Raw genomic sequence first — 22,701 nt, forward strand, 5'->3', positions numbered from 1 at the left:
TATAGGTGAGGGGTAACCTTTAACAAGGTTTATAAATCATGAAGGTCATGGATAGAGTGAATTGCTAAGGTCTTTTTCCTAGGATGGGGTAATCCAAAAGTAGAGGGCATTGGTTTAAAGTGAGAGGGGAAAGATTTGTGTTTGGGATCAGATTTGAAATGTTGATCCAAACATTTTAGACAAGAACCTTATCAAGTAAAGAAACTAAACCACACAGTCTGATTCTCAGAAAATACAAATATTTATGTTGTGTATCATTGCTGAGTGACATGGCTATCCTTGTATAAGTAAAACACTACAATACCATGGATTCTGGAAGCCCAGGAAGAGAACATGATATTTTCAGGTCTCTGCAAGTCTGAGTTGTGCAGCATAGAAACAGATCCTTCAGTCTAACTCTTCCATTCTGGCCAGACATCCCAATCTGAGTTCCATTTGGCATTTGGCCCATATCCCTCTAAACACTTCCTATCCAAAACCCATCCAGATTGCTGTTTAAGTGTTGTAATTGTACCAGCCTGCATCACTTCCTTTGGCAGCTCATTAATATACACACCATCCTCCATGTAAAAAGGACCTGTTTTTCAAAGATGTTGCCAGGGTTGGAGGGTTTGATCTAAAGGCAGAGGCTGACTAGGTGGGGAATGTTTTCTTTGGAGTGTCAGAGGCTAAGGGGTGATTTTTACAGAGGTTTATAGAATCATGAGGGACATGGATAGGGCAAATCAACAAGACCTTTTCCCTGGGGTGGGGGAGTCCAGAACTAGAGGGCATAGATTTAGGGTGAGAAGGGGAAGATTAAAAAGAGACCAAAGGAGCATCTTTTTCATGCAGAAGGTGGTGATGTATGGAATGAGCTGCCAGAGGAAGTAGTGGAGGCTGGTACAATTACAACATTTTAAAAGGCATCTGGATGGGTATATGAATAGGAAGAGGTTAGAGGGATATGGGTCAAGTGCTGGCAAATGGGACTGGATTCGGTTAGGTTACCTGGTTGTCATGGACGAGTTGGACCGAAGGGTCTGTTTCCATGCTGTAAATCTCTGACTCTATGGCTTTAAATCTTTTCTGTCTCACTTGAAACCAATGCCCTCTAGCTTTGGATTACCCCACCCAAGGAAAAAGAGCTTGGCTATTCACCCTATCCATGACCCTCATGATTTATAAACCCCTATAAGGACACCCCTCACCCTCTGACACTCCAGGGAGAGAAACTCCAGCCTATTGAGCCTTTCCCTCTAACTCAAACCCTCCAACCCCATCAATATCCTTGTAGATCTTTTCTGCACTGTCTCAAGTTTAACAATATCCTTCCTAACAAAGTCGATCAGCATTCATGGAACAAACAGACGAGTTAATATTTTCAGTACTTTTCATTCAAGATGATAAAACTTACATTTGGGCAAGCACATCACAACCAAAAATAGGAAAAGTAATATAAATCTATGTGTAAAATAGAATGCAATTGAGTGTAATAATGTAACTTTAATCAAATAATAGACAAAATAAAAATATTACTTGATTGAGATTGGCATTCATATATGACTGATGAGTTTATCTCTCTTTCCCATATTTGCCCTAGTTTCTGATTGTACTAATGTACCAATCCATCTGAAGTTTTGGTTTAGAAGAAGTGTATACCCTAGACAAGTAATGTCTCTTTTCTCTCAGATGCTGACTCATTTGCAGTTTTTTCATGCACACATCTGTGCTTTGAATTATTATGAGATTTTGTTTTGAGCATAACCAAATTCAAATGTAAATCAGGTTTAGGAAGTTATAGACATCAAGTCTCTTAATGGTCAGTAATATATCTTAATGCTTCTCTGCCATAAGAGTTGTTCATCTCACCTGCCCTTATTTTGTTACTACCTTTGTGTTTCTTGTAAGAGATGGAAATGTTGATGATATTAACAACTGATGGTCAGTAGGAAATACCAAGGATACCTATATATTAAATAATATGTAAAGTTATAGGGAAATAGTAGGTGAATGGCACCAAGTCATAATGCTTGTTGGAATGCTGATACAGACACAATGGACCAAATGGCCTCCCTGCCATACCATCTTGATTCAGATATGGTTTCCACAAGATTGTAATATTTGCACCAATAATTAATTATATGAAATTGGGATTTTGAACAATTGACAAAGAGGAAAGGGAAGACTAACAGTGCAATAAAATACAACCAAGAAACAATGCAAGAAATAAATGAGAGAATAAGTTAAAGAACTGCTTAACAATTGAGAAAATGATTGCATATAATCTTGCACAGTTTAGACTTGGGTGCAGTTACTTCAATTTCTTTTCTATTAGGTGTAGATTCAGTCAAATGTTACACCCCATCTTTGAAGAGGCTTCCTCGGTTGTGAAAGAAGAATTTCCAGACTCTAAGCATGTAGTCTTTGCCAGGGTTGATTGTGACCAACATGGTGAGTAACAAAGTTTCCAGATAACTTTTGAAGTTGGGTCAACAGCAAAATGTTTAAAGTAGCAGTAAACAAAGCAGCACAATATATTGATACAGTTTGTTCGAGTGTTTTGTCCTTTGAACAGCTACCCACTGTTAATGTCATCTGAATGTTGCCTTTTCTGCTGTCTAGCACTATTGTTAAACTGGAATTTTACCTAGGCCCCAAGTTGCATTATTAATGATGAATAGCTAAATTGTTTTAGTGAGTTTAGCACAAGTATTTTGAATACTGATCAAAGTACAAAATATAATTTAATTTCACTTTGAATATTTTTAAATCAAAATAGGACTAAAAATCATATTGTTTCAAAATAGTGTGCTCACGTTGGCTTGATACTTGATATTTTTCAGGGAAACATAATGGTCAATATATTAGTTGAAGATTAAAATCCGGAAGTTGAATCAAAGCTTTGCTTTTTTTCTGTTACGAAAAAGACCCCACAATTCCTACAACATTTGAATAAGGAATCAAATTTTTGATGCTTCTTTTAGACAGTCATTGGAAATTTAAGTTCTTACAGGTCATTCTGAGAAATATCTTTCTTGGGCTTGTTGCAACCAAATTCAACCTTCTTAAAAACACGTACAAATTACGAGTTGGAATAGGCCGTCATGACTGATCTGAATGTGGCCTATAGTGCATAGAATCATAGTCATAGAGTCACACAGCAACTTGTGTGTGCTGACCCAGTTTCCCAAAACTAATCAAGTCCCACTTGCTTGCATTTGGCCCCTATCTCTTCACATCTTTCTTATTAATATACCTATCCAAGTGTCTTTTTTAAATATTGTAACTGTACCTGCATCTATCACTTCCTTTGGTAGATCATTCCACATATGAGCCATCCTGTGTGAATAAGCTGCCCCTTGGGTCCCTTTTTAAATCTATCTCCTCTTGCCTTAAAATATGCCCCCTACATTTGAACTCCCCCACCCTCGAAAAAAGATCTTTGCTATTCACACTATCTATGACCCTCATGATTTTATAAACCTGTATAAGGTCACCTCCCCAATCTCCTAAGCTCAAGTGGAAAAGGCCCCAACATATCCTTAACTCAAACCCTCCAGTCACAGCAACATTCTGTTCTGAATACTCTCCAGTTTAATAATATCCTTCCTATAGCAAGGCAACCAGGATACTGTACACAGTATTTCAAAATTGGCCTCACCAATGTCCTGTACAACCTCAACATAACGTCCCAACTCCTATACTCAATGGTCTGAGCAATGAAGGCAAGTGTACTAAATGTCGCTTTAGTTGTGCTTTAAGGGAGGAGATTCCAGAATTTTGACCCAGCAACATTGAAGAAACAGCTGCTTTATTTCTAAGTCAGGATGATGTGCAACTCAGAGGACATGCAGCTGATTGCTAATATACATTGGATGCCAGCCAAGTAACATCAGAACTCATATGCTTGCTGCAGAAAGCCATGATACACAGGAATTTGGGAGTCCTTGTCATGATTCACAAGTTTCTAGGTATTACGGAAGGCAAATGGAATATTGGTCTTTATTTCGAGAGGAATGGAATATGAAAGTTTTCTTGGGACCAGATCAGAGTCAACCTGCCTGTTTAAAAGGCACTAGTCAGACCACAGCTGGAATGCTGTGTACAGTTTTGGGTTCCTTCTTTAAGTGAAAGATGCACTGGCATTGGAGGCAGACCAGAGCAGATTCACTTGGCTGATAGCAGATCTAGAGAACGATCTTATTGGAAGAGGTTGGATAGATTGAGTCTGTAGTCGTTAGAATGTAGAAGAATGAGAAGCGACCTTATTGAAATATACAGGATTCTTGCAGGACTTGAAAGATTGGATACAAAAAGGTTATTTCTTCTTGTGGGAGAATCTAGGAGCAAAAGAGCATTATCTCAGAATAAGGGATTAAACAGTTGGAACGGACAAGAAGCAATTTCTTCTATTGGAGTGTTGTGAATCTGTGGAATTCTTTATTGCAGAGGGCTGTTCAGGCTGAATTATTAAGTAAATTTAGGGTTGAGAGAGGTTTTTAATCAGTAAGGGAATCAGGAGTTATGGGGAAAAGGCTGGAAAGTGGAGTTGACAGTTATCAGATCTCTTTGAATGGAAGAGCAAACTTGATGGACTGAATGGCCGCCTTCTACTCCTATATCTTATAGTCTTCTGGACCTTCCTCCAGTTGATCTGTAACCAATGAGCACCTCTATCATTGTACTATAGAAGCTGAGTGGCCTTGTTTAAAGTAATTCTGCTGTTCTCGCTATCTGTTATGCACTATTGAATAAAGTACCTTTCTTTTCAAGTTTTGGAATAGTGTGTATTTAAGTATTGACTGCTCTGCTATGTGCCTCCCTTGGATTGCTGACAGCACACTGCATCCAGCATAGGCAGCACACAGGCTTACCATAAATTAGATTGGCTCATGAAAATGGCACGGAGCTTTACAGGTTTTTCACTTGCTGATTTGTATTGCAAATTAACCACCTCATTTCTGTGTGAGACCTGAAAGACTGAGCAGTCACCCACAGCTACATCAGGTGTGTTCATCTGGACACAACTATCTTCTATGTATGCTTATATATGTTTATCAGATGAAACTGGGAAATTGTTTCCAGCTCTTACCTGATAACAAGTAGTTTGGTGATACAGACTTGCATCTTCTGGATTAGTGGTGCTGGAAAAGCACAGCAGTTCAGGCAGCATCCGAGGAGCAGGAAAATCAACGTTTCGGGCGAAAGCCCTTCATTGTTGGGAAAAAAAAAGACTCATTCAGTTGAACCCTTTTGACTCATACTCGTTACAATACTTTGGAAGAACACCAATTGAAAGGGCAAACCGACATTTATTCTGTGTGACAGAACGTTGACTGATTGATTGGCAGATGGAGTCTTGTATAGAGTCATTACCATGGAGAATATACCAGTTAATTATGATTGATAGTTAACTGCCAGGCTTCGTGTAAATTTTTTTAAATAGGCAGGTTGACTCTGATCTGGTCCCAAGAAAAGAACCAGTGAATGGTTACTTGTGTTGAGTTGAAACAGTTGCAGTAAATGTACATGTTCTTTCTGTCTGTGAAGTATAGAACTCTGTGTATGATCATGAACTTCTGGTACATACATATGTACCACACTTTGAACCTGGCTGATCCTTCTAAACTGGTTGTCAGCATAGTTTGTTGCACATTCAGAAATATCAAACAAAAATTGTACAGTTACAAAATAACATCATCTTTTGACCTCTGGCCAAGTTTTGTAAAAGTAAGCCCATTGGATATGGTCAGTAACTGAAGGCACAGCTGTTTGTTTTGATTTCCCAAGTCTTCAGCACTGCAATTCATATGCGTTATTCATATGTGTGATAGACAGAACATTTTGTTTTGCTTTGAGAGATGTGTCCTGTTAGGGTGAACTGAATGTGGAATAGTTAACTTCACCTGTTAGTCCACATTTAAACATCTTTTTTGTTTGAAGTAAGACTGAGCACTGTTCAGAACCATAAGTGATAGCCTTAGGGCCATTTATCACTTTGTGTGATATGTGTAGAGAAGTGGTGATCATTCCAGGCATTACAATTGACCTGAAACCTAACAATAGTGGCCCAAAAAACAATGTATTCGCTTCGCATTCTATGTTGATTGATGCCCAGTGATAGCAATGTGTAGCACCTACAAGATGCAATCTCACTGACTCAAATTTCAACAGTACTTCCCAAAACAGTGACCTCTGTCACCGAGAACAAAGGTGGCTGATGTATGGGAACACTACCATTTGGAATTCCATTACAAGCTGCACACCATCTTGCCTTGGAACTATATCACAATTCCTTTACTGTTCAGTGAGTCATTATCCTAAATATTCCTTGAAACTGCACTGTTTTATGGCTAGACCTTAAGAACTGTATCAGTTCAAACAGACAGCTCACCACTTCTTGCAGGACAGTTAGGGATGGGTAATAAATCCTGGCTGAGGCCAGGTAATTCTTCATCCCATGAATGAATTAAAAACATATAGTCACTGTTACAAAAGAAATGTGGCAGCGAAGTTGCAAAATGCAAGACAATGACTAAACAAGCTATTTTAGTAAATTATTTCAGGAATGAATGCAAATCAGGACACAGTTCTTCAAATATCTTTCAGTAGAGGGTGGAAATTGAATGCCTTATTTCAAAGACGGTATCCCTGACAATGCTACACTGGGGATTGTGCAATCAAGTTTCTGTCCATTGATTAAAAGCAAATAGGTGATAATTACTGTAGCAGGAAGCAGAGTTAGCAGTTGCAGTTTGGGTGCAAGTCGTCAGTACTCTATAAAAATACAGGAGAACCTCGATTATCCGAATGTGATGGCGGGCACTATTTCGTTCGGATAAGTGATTCTTCCATTAATCGATTAAATGTCTTTCCTCTGGGGCCCCTGCACCTCCCCCTGCCTCCCAACCGTCCAACACCTCCCCTGCCCTCCAACATTTATGCCCCCACCCTCTCAACCCTGTCCAGCACTGCTCCGTCCCCTCTGCCCCGTCCCCTCATCCCCGTCCAGCACTGCCCCCGCCCCTCTCCAGGGCAGCCGCACTGGACACCAACAATAAGACGGCGGCTGCTGCTGCTGCTTTTGTTGGGTAAATCTCCAAACCACACGCACGCGCGTGTTTTATTTTACTGGAACTTTTTGACAGGTTCCACCTCTGCCCTGTAAAGGGCAATGTTGGTCAGATTATCTGGAGAAGTGGGTGGGGGTGGGGGGCGGGCGAAGTGGATGGTGGTGTTAGGGTACACTCCTCTGTAGAACTCCAGAGAAAGTGTGGCCAGAGAGAAAGGGCGGGAGGTCAGTCATTTGGAGACGGTGCCTGTTTAATCGCTGTAAACAAAAGACGTGATCACTGTTGGAAACACGTCTTTTGTTGTAATGTTTCTATCGGGACCTCGAGATCTCCTTCGGATAATCGAGGTTCCACTGTAGATAGGTTTCACTATTACACAATGTAACTCGGCCTGAATGCAACAGTGTGCAAGTGCTAACTGTGGAGTTTGGCGTAGAAGAGCATTTGTTGTAGAAACAGTAGAGGTGTTGCTTTTTATCTTTTCTCAGCCCCGAAAAGCTGGTGAGTGTTCAAGGTTTTAATCGAGCAAACAGCTGGGTGATTGATGAGTTGAAGATTTTATCCCTTTAAACACAGGCTGTAGTTTACTTGGGAGATATAGTTATTGTGTAATATTTATAACTTAACTAGTAAATGACTTGGAATAATTAATGATAACAGTTCTTTTTCTAAACATGAAACCTAATTGTTCAATAAAATACAATAAAGATGGCAGGGCTAATGTCATATTGCACCTTTAACATATGGATATTGATAGACACCAGTCTCATTTGCAATAATTACATCTGTGGAAATTATCTGCAGCTTGAGGATCTTCCATCCCAGGCCAATGACTCTATGACTATGATTCTAGTTTTGGGCACTGCAGTGCATCGGGGGCACGAAATTTACCTGAACACTTTGTTTTAGGAGACTATCACACCCTTCAAATTGGATATCTCAGATTTGTTTGTGGTCTGGTATAGAACATTACCAAGTCGACACATGAAGAAGTTTTGCGAATGAAGACAGCTGTGGAGTAGACCTTGCAATTGCCCAACTTATTGTTTTTTATGATTTGGATGGGGAAAGAGAATTCATGCAAAAGGAGATTTGAAAAGTACGAAGAAAGGACAAGGCAATATTATTGAAAAGTGATCTCTGTAATAATGCCAGTGTGTGAAAAGAAGGGAAAGCAAACAAACATGAACACTCCCAACAAATAAGGTCAGAGTAAAGAAAATAATGCAACAGACTTCAAATCTGTTTATCTGAATGTATGCAGCATTTGTGACTGATTTGATAAATCAATAGCGCAAATAGAAATAATAGCCATTGCAGAGATATGCTTGCAAATTGACCATGATTGCGATCTGAATATTCGAGGTACTTGGAAGGACAGGAAAGGAAAAGGAGATAATGTAGAACCATAGAATCTGTTCAGTGTGGAGGCAAGCCATTTGGCCCATCAAGTCCACACCAGCCCTCCAAAGAATATCCCACCCAGACTCATCCCTGTAACCCTGCATTCCCCATGGCTAACCCACCTAGCCTGCACATCCCCGGATACTATGGTCAATTTAGCATGACCAATCCACCTAATCTGCACATCTTTGGACTGTGGGAGGAAACTGGAGCACCCGATGGGAAGCAACACAGACACTGGAAGAACGTCCACACCGACAAGTCACCCGAGGCTGGAATCGAACCAGAATCCCTAAATCTGTGAGGCAACCGTGCTAACCACAAGCCAACAAAAATATGAATTTATGAGCTTCTAACTCTAACTAAAACGCAACCCCTTTTTAAAACCCGTTAACACAAGCAGATAGAAACAGACATACAAAATAAAATTGTGTGTGGATGTACAAAAATTTGGTGAATGCAGTTCAAAAGCACCAATCCACAGGATTCAGTGAGCAGTCCTTTTGAATTTTCTGAGTCCTTCTGATCTGCCCAGTGAGCCTGGCATCAATGGTCGGTGAGTTGTTGGAGGGGATTCTGAGAGGTACGATTTACATGCATTTGGAAATACAAGGACTGATCAGGGATAGTCAGCATGGCTTTATGCATTGGAGCTCGTGTCTCTCAAATTTGATTGAGCTTTTTGAAAAGGTTATGAAGAACATACCTGAAGGCAGAGTAGTAGACATTGTCTACATGGACTTCAGCAAAACCTTTTACAAGGTCATGCATAGTTGACTGGTTCATTAGGTTAGAACATGGGATCCAAGGATAGAGAGCCAACTGGTTACAAAATCAGCTTGATGGTAAAAGACAGAGGGGTAGTGGTAGAGGGATGATGTTCAGACTGGAAGCCTGTGACCAGTGATGTGCTGCAAGGATTGGTTCTGGGCTCACTATTGTTTGTCATTTACATGAATGATTTAGATGAGAATATAGGAGGTATGGTTAGCAAGTTTGTACATGACAAAATTAGTGGTATAATGGACAGTGAAGAAGGTTATCTAAGAGTACAATGAGGTCTTGATCAGACAGTCTGAGAAGTGGCAGATGAAGATTAGATGATTAGATGACCTCTACTACTTCCTCTGGCAGCTCATTCCATACATGCACCATACTCTGTGAAAAGGTTGCTCCTTACATCCATTTTAAATGTTTTCATTTTCACCTTTAACCTACCCCCTCTAGTTTAGGATCCCTACTCTTGGAAAAAGACCTTTGCTATTCACCCTACAATGTCCCTCACAATTTTATAACTCTCCACAGGTCACCCGCCAACCTCCTACGCTCTAGGGAAAAATGTCCCAGCCTATCCAGCCTCTCCTCATAACTGAAACCCTCCAGTCTTGGCAGCATTCTTGAAAATCCTTTCTACACCCTTTCTAGTTTAACAACATTCTTTCTATAGCAGGGAGACTAGAATTGTACACAGTATTCCAAAACTGGCCTCAGCAATGTCTTGCAAAGCTGCAACATTGTGTCCCAACTCTCATACTCAATGCTCTGACTAATGAAGGCAAGTGTGCCAAACTCCTCCTTTACCACCCTGTCTACATGCAACATTGTTTTCAAGGAACAATGAACCTGCACCTCTAGGTCCCTCTGTTAAACAACACTCCCCAAGACCCTACCATTAATTATCTAAGTCCTGCCCTGGTTTGCCTTACCAAAATGCAACACCTTGCATTTATGGGGTGGTACGGTAGCTCAGTGGTTAGCACTGTTGCGCCTCAGTGCCAGAGACCTGGGTTCAATTCCCGCCTCCGGCAACCGTCTGTGTGGAGTTTGCACATTCTCCCTAATCTGCGTAGGTTTGCTCCAGGTGCTCTGGTTTCCTCCCACAGTATAAAGATGTGCAGTTAGGTGAATTGGCCATGCTAAATTGGACCATAGTGTTAGGTGCATTAGTCAGGTAAATGTAGGGGAATGGGTCTGGGTAGGTTGCTCTTCAGAGGGTCGGTGTGGACTTGCTGGGCCAAAGGGCCTGTTTCCACACTGTAGGGATCCTAAACTAGAGGGGGTAGGTTAAAGGTGAAAATGAGAACATTTAAAATGGATGTAAGGAGCAACCTTTTCACAGAGTATGGTGCATGTATGGAATGAGCTGCCAAAGGAAGTAGTAGAGGTGGGTACAATTACAACATTTAGAAGTCAGACATTTGGGCAGCTACATGAATAGGAAAGGTTTATAAGGATATGGACCAAATGCAGGCGAATGGGTCCAGTTAAATTTGGGATACCTGGTCGGCATGGACGAAAGAGTGTTTCCATGTATGATCTCTGATCTTCTTCTTCATCTTTCCAAGTCCTTTTAGTTCCTACTGCAGACATAGGACACACTAATTGTTCAGTTTCCCAGGCACTGGTTAGAAGCAGCAGCTTATAAGCAAATGGTAAGTGAGAATAGCTAGCTATCTTCCAATTCTTTGTTATCTCTCCGCAGGAAGAGAGACAACACTTGGCTATTTAGAATCTGGAGGCTTTCCAATGCTGTATTATTCATACACACTGTCTACCTGTCCAATAACCAATCAAAATCATTATCATACTGAGCCCTCCTGACCCACTTAACTAGTTCTGATTGATAAACTAATCAACAGATATCTCTATACATCTCCACACCCATATTTATCCAATTCATTAGATCTTGCTGCAAACTATTATTGTTTAAGTCATCTCCTGTCATGGGTTGAATTAAGATTAAAGTCTATTTATGCAAAGTACTTAAATACAAATAAAAAGTTCATGCATAAATTCACTGGCAGCATTACACCAATACCACCACCATCAGTACACCAGACATCTCCAGATATACTTTAAGGTTTTTCAATGTTTGAAGCACTTACTATTGCTCTACATTTTGATGCTGCCAAAGACATCTGTATTCAAATGTAGTGTACTTAATGTTGCACATAAGGGTCAGCATCAGTAGACCATCAACATCCTGCAGACCCATCTCCTGCCCAGACACCCAACCAAAATATCAGGCATTATGCCCAAAGACCTTGGATGAGCATGAGTGAGTGAGCACTCACACATTTTGTTCCAACCCTGATGTCTTACATTTAGGTTTGCATGCTGGCAGCAGCAGGACCAGCCACCATAGTGGGAGGCAGTGGCACACTGGTAATATCACTGATTAGTCATCCATTGTGCCAGACCATTCAAGGGAGCTTATCCATTGGATTGTAAACCCTCAAAATTCCTTGGATTCTGGAAAAGCCCTAGCAGACTGGAAATCATAAATGCAACACACAGAAAGGGAGATAAAAAATTGGTAACCAAAAGGCCAGTTCTTGCATTTGCTGTTTGGAAAATGCTGGTGTCTCTTATTCAGAAAGTGGTAGCAGGAAATTTAAAAATCATTATACAGTTGTTCAGATTCTTCATTATTTTGTGGAAAGGAAATAGTATTTGCCAAGTTTATTAGAGTTCTCTGAGGATGTAACAAGCAGAATGATTAAAGGGGAACCAGTAGATTTAGTTCAAAATAAACTAAAGCTACTAGCTCTGAATATCTATAAAGATATTCAATAAGATATCCCTTAAAAGGTTCATCTCATTGAAAGCTAATAGAAGGCCTGATCTCTGAGACTAGTCATGAATGGCCTATTGTCCTTGTCTTCCTTGAAGAAGCTGCAAATTCATTTTTATCCTGACTACTGAGATGTTTTGTTCCTTTAAACTTTTGGATAGGTGAAAATGTCAATGTCTCCAAGATGATGGAAGTTTGTCATTTATTAGTTGAACTTTGCTGATGTCCACCCATCTGAACTAAACCAAAATGGGTTCATTTTCTGCTCAGAGCTCAACAATATCTCAATTGAATAGATACGTGGAACATATTTTCAAGATTCTGACTAGGTTATTGTATCTCATTAAACAAAATCTGAGTGTGGTGCTCTAAATTTGTGCTGCACTGATGATATATCCTCTGATCACTTATACCTTCTGGCCTTTTTTAATTGAAATAAAATTCTTTGCGTCTACTTTGTCCATCTTCACAAAGCTTTAATGATACTTTAGCGACTGTCTCTGATTCTAAATGGAAGTCTTATTGCTTTTTGATTAAACCCATCATTCCTACATTGAATCTAAATCTTTTGTAATCCAGATTTGCAGAACCAGAAAACCAGGAGTGACACATGAAATTAATTTTCCCACAGAAGGATGCTTCTGAACGTTACATTTGGAAGCATTCTGGCTATTGATTTATTTTGTGTGAATGTTGGAGTGCAACTCTTGTTGCCTAACACAAAGGCCTGCCTTAGTAATGGTAATTGCACTGTTGCATACAGAATTTGATGCCAGAACACATCTTTGACATTGAAGATGGTGCATTTTAGCAAGTCATTCTTTAAGTCCATGCTGTGCTCAGTTTTTTTGCAGTTTATTCAGGGGACAATTGTAGACTAATTAATAAAGGTTATCTTATATAAATCAGCAATTTTATTTGATTTAAAATATGTTTTCTCATCTCTATCCTAAACGATCTACCCTTATCCTGAGACTGTCTGCTGTTAGTTCTAGGCTCCCAAACATCCTCTCTGCATCTAGTTTTAGAATTTTATCTGCTTCAATCAGGATCCTCCCCCACCAGCCAAAATCCTTCTAAACCCTAATGATTACAGACCCAGTTAAACCATTCTCTCCTGCCATCCCCAGTATCAGCCAAGTGAACCTCTGCTGCACTCCCTCTATGGCAAGTCTATCCTTTCTTAGGTAGGCAAACAAAAACTGTGCACACGACTCTGTGCACTTTAGAGAAGGAAACTTGCTATCCTTACCTGATCTGGACCGTATGTGACTTCAGACCCACAAAAATGTGGTAATAAATGCTGGCCTACCAATGACACCTACATCCTGTGAACAAATTAATAATAGGTGTGATCTCATCAAGGCCCTGCATAATTGCAGTGGGATATCCCTTCTTCTGAAGTTTCATCCTCTTGCAGTGATGACAATACACCATTTGCCTTCCTAATTACTTGCTGCACCAGGGCACACCCAGATTAAGTAATACTGTTCCTTTTGGATTTTCACACCAAAGTGTATAACTTTACAATTAGCCAAATATTGTATCTGCCTTGTGCTTGCCGAATCACTCAACTTTTCTAAATTACCTTGAAGCTTCCTTGCATCCTCCTCAACTCTGAATCCCCCTCAGCCTTCTGTCATCCACAAACTTGAAAATGTTGGATTGGTACCCTAATCTAAGTCACATATATGTAGTGAATAGCTGAAGTCCAAGCATAGATCCTTGTGGACCCCAAAGGTCTGTTTCTCAAAAATGACCCATTTATTTCCACTGTTTCCTGTCTGTTGACCAATTCTTGATCCATGCCAATATATTACCTGCCACTCCGTGTTTTAATACTCACCACCCTCTTGTAGCAGACCTTATCAAAAGCCTTCTGAAAATCTAAATATGCCTCATTCATTGATTCTCCCTTGTCTATTCTTCTAGTTACATCCTCAAAAACTCACGTAAATTTGTTCAGCATAATTTGCCTTTCATAAACACATGTTAGCTTTGTTAATACTTTCCAAATATCCTGCTTTCATATCTTTAACAATAGACTTCAGCATTTTCCTTTCTGCTGATGTGAAGCTAACTGGTATCTGATTCGTTGTAGCTTCCTCCTCACTAAATAGTGAGGTTACATTTGCCTTTCTGATCTACTTAAGAGTCTGCAGAAGTTGACCATCACTGCACCCAGTATTTCTACAGTCACTTCCTTTAGTACTCTGGGATATAGATTATCAGCATTTAATCCGATTAATTTCAACAACAATGTCATCTTACTTGAGTTCTAAAGAAGTGTGATCGGATGCAAAATGTTAACTCTGCTTTCTTTTCCACAGGTGCTGCCAGACCTGCTGAGTTTTTGTTTTGTTTCTTCTTACTAATGCTGGTTTACTTCAATTCTGCCCTCTCACTAAACCATTGGTTGCCTTCTCCCGAAATAATCTTTAAGCAATTATTTAAAGCTGTTATCTGTCACATTTGAGTGAATTTTTGAAATAAATTTCTTTTAGAAAATCATTAGAGTTTTTTTTTACTATAATATAGTTGTCTAGGTCTGTTTTTCATTCAATTTATAGGCTTGTGAATTGTTTTATTTCCATTTTTTGTGTGTTTCAATCTGTCTGCAGTTGTTAAAGTTCAATAATTTCAGGTATCTTGAATTATCATTGCCTATAAATTTAATATCATTGTCACTATTTTCTTTACAGCGGATATAGCACAAAGGTACCGAATTAGTAAATATCCAACATTGAAATTATTCAGAAATGGGATGATGATGAAGAGAGAGTACAGAGGTCAAAGATCAGTGAGTGCACTTGCAGACTTCATCAAGCAGCAGAAAAATGATCCTGTTCAAGAGATTCTGAATCTGAGTGAATTGGAAACAATTGATGTAAGTTTGCACATTTAACTTGGGAGAGTTCAAGCAATTTGTGATCTGATTCCAAAACCAATGCTCTGTCAGTGATTTGTAACAGTGATCTAAATTATGTGCTATCCAAGATAAAGGTCTTGCTCATAATTTCATGATAATCTATTTAAAATGTAGGCCTCCTGAAAGAGTTAAACTCATCAATTCCTAAGCTTTTTTTTAAATTCTAATTTGTGTGCACCCATTTTAGAAAAATCTCAATTAGAATTATCAAGTGGTGATACTTCCCAGAAAATTGTTGTTATTTTTGCATGGCATAACTTATTAAAATGAATACATTTTCACTGTTGCCTTATTGACAAGAGTATCAGCTATGCTAGACACTTGTAGAAAATATCAAAAATGATTACTGAAACATTGTGAGACTTTCAAAGTATTGGGTCTTTTCAGTTGATGCACATCTCCTGGTTTCTTGCAGCAGTGTTCAAATGTTTTTTAAACAAAGCCACTTTTGTCCTAGTTTCCGTAAAAAAAAAATACAGTATCAGATCATATCCCCATCAAGGTTGGTCTGCCATTCATTATGATCACAGCTAGTCTTGGACTTCAACTCCACTTTCCTGCTTGATCCCTGTAATCCCTTGATTCCTGAGCGATATGTCTGTCTCAGTCTGAAGGAATCATACAGAACTTGAATTGTTAATTCTGACTATCTTTCCACAGATGCTGCCAGACATGCTGAGTTTCTCCAGCACTTTGTGTTTTTCACCTTTAAATATATTAAATCATACATCCATAGCCCTATGGATAGATAATTCCATAGATTGATATCACTAAGGGATTCTATGATTCTGTGACTCTGACTGAGAAGAAATTTCTATTAATTTCAAGCCTAACTAGCTTATCCTGAAATTGTGCTCTCATTGATTGTAGACTCCCCAGCCACAAAAAGCCTGTGTCTACCACATGAAGTTCCTTCAAAATCCTGTTATTCCAGTCTCCAAAGAATACATACCCAGTTTACTCAGTCTCATCGGCTAACACTCATTCTCAGGATCAGCTAAATGAACCTCCACTATACTGCTCTCAATGAAAGTATATTCTTCCTTAAAAATGGAGACCAAAACTGCACTTAACATTCTGGATGTAATCTCCTCAAAGCCCCATAAAGACATAGCAAGATCTCTTTATTCTTATTTTCCAAAATGCCATTTGCTTTCACAATTGCTGCCTGCAGACTAACTTTGTATCCCTTGAATGAGTACACTCAATTCTGGACATCGCAATTTACCAGTTTCATTTCTTTTTAAAAGAATCTGCTTTTCTATTCTTAGGAGCAATATGAATAATTTCAGACTTATCCATATTATAGTCCTTATGCCACCTTGTAACTCACCCACTTAACCGGACTTTCTCTTTGTATGCTTCTCATACTTACTTTCTAAAACATTTTGTATCATCAAGTTTAGACAAAGAGACAATGGTAATGTATCAAAGTTGTGAGTATAGATTGTAGATAGCTAAGGCTCCCGTACTGACTCTTGCAGCACTCCATTAACCACATCATGCCGACTTGAAACAGCTCCATTTGTTTCCATTCTCTGCTTCCTTTTTGTCAATCAATTGTCATGCTAATGTATCACCTCCTCCGTCCTGGACTCTCCTCTTTTAGCCTTTTATGACACATTCTCCAAAAATTCTAATAATGGTCTTGTCATTGCTAACTTTGAATCTGATGGGAACATTCCATCTAGTAGGGAATTTTGGAAAATCATAACCAGGGCATCCATTAACTCATCAGCTATCTCTTTGAAATCCTTATGTGGGCCATCATGCCTTGAAGAAATGTTAGATTTTAGTCCTCTTGGTTTCTCCTGTACCTTTTCTCACTCTTATTAGCCCTTACAGTATCCTGTACTTCGGCCATCTACTGTGAAGGCACAGACACAATATCTATTCAATGCTTCTGCTCATTCTAAGTGACAATATATTCTGCTTCTAAGGGAGATATTTTACTCTTTCCTTATATACATATAAAGTTGGATTTTGAGAGTTTTTACATTGCTGATTAATTTGGCCATATTTTAATTTTTGACCCTTTCCTTTACACCTGTTAACAAAAATTTACATCAATTACCATTCTGGAAAACATGCAAATACTCTAACCCAGGAAACCTCTGCATAATACTTCTCCAGGCTGCTGGTGAATATACCTAGTGATAGAATTGAAGTTTACCCTCGTTATGCCTAAAATGCTGCTGCCAAATATTAATGTTTGTTATTATTCATGCTTGTTCTTGATAAGGGAAGCATACTGTTTTGTAATGTCTGTAAATTTGCAATCAAGTAGTCTTAATTTAGCTGTAGAGTGTATTAAGCTTTTTCAATGGAACCATGGGGAAAATGAGTAGGACTTCCTACAACAACAGGCTATTTGGATTTGAGAGATTTCTCAATGCCATCCCTTGCAAAACAAAGTGAAAAGTAAAAGCAAGTATTCTGAAGTGTTAAAACCAGCATACCACTTAATCCCTCTGGAATCAATTTACTGAGATCCTGTTGACATCCTCTGCACCCCCCACCTCCCCACAATTCCTCATTACTGTGTCTCCACAATAAGCTGTAACAATGTTTAAAATGTACTAACTGCTTACATTTTATCATGATGCAGTTTTGTTCTGATAACTTAATTAATATGTCAGGACTTTCAAATATCCATCTAGCCATTTCTTGAAAATTGACCAGAAATCAATGTTAGAATTCTGCCCTGAACACACTCCTGTAGTTTTAAATTCGACTTGCCTTTCACAATACATAGTTTTGTTACAATACCAGTATCACAAATTTATGTAGAAGCATTTGTCTTAAGGATGCACAAATAATCTAGAATCTAATGATAGAGATGTACCCTTCGGTCCAACCCGTCCATGCCAACCAGATGTCCCAACCCAATCTGCTCCCACCTGCCAGTACCTGGCCCATATCCCTCCAAACTCTTCCTATTCATGTACCCATCCAAATGCCTCTTAAATGTTGCAATTGTACCAGCCTCCACCACTTCCTCTAGCAGCTCATTCCATACACGTACCACCCTCTGCGTGAAAAAGTTGCCCCGTAAGTCTCTTTTACATCTTTCCCCTCTCACCTTCAACCTGTGCCCTCTAGTTCTAGACTCCCCGACCCTAGGGAAAAGACTTTGCCTATTTATCCTATCCATGCCCCTCATAATTTTGTAAACCACTATAAGGTCACCCCTTAGCCTTTGATGCTCCAGGGAAAACAGCCCCAGCCTATTCAGCCTCTCCCCATAGTTCAAATACTCCAACCCTGGCAACATCCTTGTAAATCTTTTCTGAACCCTTTCAAGTTTCACCACATCTTTCCAATAGGAAGGAGACCAGAATTGCACGCAATATTCCAACAGTGGCCTAACCAATGACCTGCACAGCCACAACATGACCTGCCAACTTCCTGTACTCAATACCCTGACCAATAAAGGAAAGCATACCAAATGCCGCCTTCACTATCCTATCGACCTGCAACTCCACTTTCAAGGAGCTATGAACCTGCACTCTAAGGTCTCTTTGTTCAGTAACACTCCCTCGGACCTTACCATTAAGTGTATATAAGTCCTGTTAAGATTCGCTTTCCCAAAATGCAGCACCTAGCATTTATCTGAATTAAACTCCATCTGCCACTTCTCAGCCCATTGGCCCATCTGGTCAAGATCCTGTTATAATCTGAGGTAACCCTCTTCGCTGTCCACTACACCTCCAATTTTGGTGTCATCTGCAAACTTACTAACTGTACCTCGCATCCAAATCATTTATGTAAATGACAAAAAGTAGAGGACTCAGCACCGATCCTAGTGGCACTCCACTGGTCACAGGCCTCCAGTCTGAAAAACAACCCTCCACCACCACTCTCTGTCTTCTACCTTTGAGCCAGTTCTGTGTCCAAATGGCTAGTTCTCTCTGTATTCTGTGAGATCTAACCTTGCTAATCAGTCTCCCTTGGGGAACCTTGTCAAGTGCCTTACAGAAGTCCATATAGATCTCTTGTACTGCTCTGCCCTCATCAATCCTCTTTGTTACTTCCTCAAAAACTCAATCAAGTTTGTGAGACATGATTTCCCACGCACAATGCCATGTTGACCATCCCTAATCGGTCCTTGCCTTTCCAAATACATGTACATCTGTTCCTCAGGATTCCCTCCAACAACTTGCCCACCACCGATGTCAGGCTCACTGGTCTATAGTTCCCTGGCTTGCCCTTACCACCCTTCTTAAACAGTGGCACCACGTTAGCCAACCTCCAGTCTTCCAGCACCTCACCTGTGACTATTGATGATACAAATATCTCAGCAAGAGGCCCAGCAATTACTTCTCTACCTTCCCACAGAGTTCTAGGGTACACTTTGAGGTCCTGAGGATTTATCCACCTTTACCCATTTCAAGACACTTCGTTCTCTGTAATTTTGCAAGATGTCACCATCTATTTCCCTACAGTCTATATCTTCCATAACCTTTTCCACAGTAAATACTGATGCAAAATACTCATTTAGTATCTCCCCCATTTTCTGTGGCTCCACACAAAGGCCACCTTGCTGATCTTTGAGGGGCCCTATTCTTTCCCTAGTTACCCTTTTGTCCTTGATGTATTTGTAAAAACTCTTTGGATTCTCCTTAACCGTATTTGCCAAAGCTATCTCATGTCCCCTTTTTGCCCTTTTTCTTAACGAAACCCTCAATTTCTTTAGTCATCTAGCATTCCCTATACCTACCAGCCTTTCCTTTCATCCTGGATTCTCGTTATCTCATTTCTGATGTTGGGGATTAAAAGTTTATCCCAACATTTGTGAATTATTTATTTACTTAGTTACTTGTTAATGACAGGTATAGAAAAGACCTGTCGATTTATGTCGTTTTTAGTGTTAAGTGGTTCCATAGACTGGTATAATACCACAGAGTCCCTGATTTCTCTTGTGTTTCTGTGGACTCTCTTTTGTACCTGTTCAATTAAGGCTTGCCCGGAGCAACACTAGTGTAAGGACTGCAGCAATTCAAGAAAGCAGTTTAACACAAACTTTTTGAGGGCAATTAGGGATGGTTAGTAAATGGCTGGCCTAGCCAGCAAAGACCCTATCCCGTGATAAAGTCTTTTAAAATGACTTTTATTGATTTGCTCAGTTACAGTTGATGTTAGGAAGCAGAAGTGTGCAGGATATATATTCTCAAACAAAAATTTTTAATTTAACTAAGGTCAAATTCCTGATCATTTTGCTGTTTTGATCATTTCATAAAATAAACACTTGATTTCACTTGCAGAATCTGTACAGAACTGGATTGTAAGACTTTTCACTTTTAAAATCATACACATCAGTTGAACAATCCAGAATGTGGCTATTGTATTTTACAGCGCAGCAAGCGAAACATCATTGGATTTTTTGAACAGAGGGATTCTGACAATTACAGGGTCTTTGAAAAAGTGTCCAATATCTTACGGGATGATTGCGTCTTTCTGGCTGCATTTGGGTAAGAATGAACTAAATTTGTTTTTAATAATTTAATAAGCACTTTTTTGAGTGGGATGTGCTTTGTATGAAGATTTTTGCTTATCTTCCTGTAGTATTCCCAGAGCTAGAGGGTGGGCAGGTAATTTGCTCCGAATCCTCTGCTCGAGTTGCTCTGTAACTTACTGCTAATAGTGTATGAGAATAGCTTAGTGGAAGCCATTCTTTCATGATTCTCTTACTCATACCCTGCTATATCAGCATAACTGAGACTTCAAGCTTGATTTGTGCTTTGTAATGGCAGTGTGCATCCTACAGCTTTGGTACAGTGCTTTAAGATTCAGTACATTTAAGTTTTTTATTTGTTTTGTTTGTAAAAGTGTTTATACAATGCATTTATTGTTTCACAACATGTAATGTCATAAATTCTTCTTTCAAGTTATTTAAATTCATCCATCTGCACTCTTAAATTTTGTTGTTTGTCAAAAATTATTCAGACAAATATGAATTAGAGAAGTTGTTGTGAAAATGTTACTTTGAACATATTCCATTTATCATGCAGTTGAATGCACTAGTTTATTTGCTCTGGAGTTAAAGGAAGATGTATAATTTCAGGCTTTAGTTAAATAGTGATTTTAAAAAAAACTCTTCATTGCTTCAAACTAATCTGCTCCTTACAAGGACCCGGTGGGATTGATGACAACTAATAATACTCTTTTCCAGAACTGATAATTAAGTGTTGTTTGCAGCTGTTGTATACTTATCAGGAACAAAAAATCATGCTGTATTTTTGTCAGGAAAATAACTTGCTTAATGTGTAATTGTGTACCGTGTAATGTGGACTTACTTAGGGATTGCTACAGCACATGTCATACAACAATGCTGAAGGGATCATGCTCTCTCAGGCATGGTATGAAAGATACTGAGGAATTATTAAAAATGTTTCATATTTTCCTCCGGTTCAGACAGTAGAATAAGTGTCTCCATATTGATATAACACACATTCATCTTGGGGATAATCTATTACAAATAGTATATGATTAATGTAGGTAGCATATTGTAAATGAAAACAAATATTCCAGAAATAATTCATAAAATTATGTAATTGAATTATCCTATCAGCATAAATTTAAGATAAGTCTCTATTTGACCATGCACTAGGTTATTTTCACATTATCCTGCATAACTGTGAATGCAACAAGAATTTATTGCATTCGTTTTTAACGTTGAAACTGCGTCTGAAAATATATACAGCAGTATGGGGACTGTTTGGCAGTAACCCCACATTTCTGTATTTTAGCTTTGAACTGGGTGCTGGCTGATTTTCTGGTCTTCACATGGCCAGAGTCCAGACAACTTAAACATTAAGCATCTGTGCAAGGCAGTGTCATATTGTGGACAGCTTAGATTCAGCTCTATGAACCTTTCCTCAAGTGTATATTCCATTTTAAAATCTTTAGACAATAGCAAGTTTGATATTGCCTTTTACTTTTTAAAAACAGTCTTTCTGACAATTCAGATTGGTTAGGTGCATTAAGAACAGACTAATTTAAAAGTTTGAATACATTATGCAGTTCTTAAAAGTAGATTTTTTTCCCTCTAGAAATTTATCAGTTAATTAGCATTTGAAGTAATTGAAACTAATTTGCATTTCACAATGTGGCAAACTTGTTGAAGGAAGTGGGATTTAGGCATAATTCTTAAAGGAGATGGACAGGTCCAGAGATTTACGTGGAAAATTCCAGGACCTGGAGCTAAGTAGAACATAGAACATAGTACAATACAGCACAGAACAGGCCCTTCGGCCCACGATGTTGTGCCGAACATTTGTCCTAGCTTAAGCACCCATCCATGTACCTATCCAATTGCCGCTTAAAGGTCGCCAATGATTCTGACTCTGCCACTCCCGCAGGCAGCACATTCCATGCCCCCACCATTCTCTGGGTAAAGAACCTACTCCTGACATCCCCCCTATACCTTCCACCCTTCACCTTAAATTTATGTCCCCTTGTCACACTCTGTTGTACCCGGGGAAAAAGTTTCTGACTGTCTACTCTATCTATTCCTCTGATCATCTTATAAACCTCTATCAAGTCACGCCTCATCCTTTGCCGTTCCAATGAGAAAAGGCCTAGCACACTCAACCTATCCTCGTACGACCTATTCTCCATTCCAGGCAACATCCTGGTAAATCTTCTCTGCACCCTCTCCAAAGCTTCCACATCTTTCCTAAAGTGAAGCGACCAGAATTGCACACAGTACTCCAAATGTGGCCTAACCAAGGTCCTGT

At 39.3% G+C, this 22,701-nt stretch overlaps 1 protein-coding gene across 2 annotated transcripts in view; it reads left to right on the forward strand.

Annotated features, from left to right (window-relative positions):
* Positions 1 to 22,701, forward strand: part of erp44 (endoplasmic reticulum protein 44) — a 99,758-nt gene that overhangs the window by 50,310 nt on the left and 26,747 nt on the right. For both annotated transcript variants that reach the window (XM_043690040.2, XM_043690041.2), the window contains 3 exons: positions 2,318 to 2,433; positions 14,736 to 14,920; positions 20,318 to 20,433. In XM_043690040.2, the coding sequence (XP_043545975.1) occupies positions 2,318 to 2,433; positions 14,736 to 14,920; positions 20,318 to 20,433 (417 nt within the window). The remainder of the gene's footprint in view (positions 1 to 2,317; positions 2,434 to 14,735; positions 14,921 to 20,317; positions 20,434 to 22,701) is intronic.

The sequence above is a fragment of the Chiloscyllium plagiosum genome, unplaced genomic scaffold, assembly GCF_037043375.1.
Source record: "Chiloscyllium plagiosum isolate Xiang-an unplaced genomic scaffold, Cpla_swu_hap1 HiC_scaffold_5, whole genome shotgun sequence".
NCBI classification, from domain to species: domain Eukaryota; kingdom Metazoa; phylum Chordata; class Chondrichthyes; order Orectolobiformes; family Hemiscylliidae; genus Chiloscyllium; species Chiloscyllium plagiosum.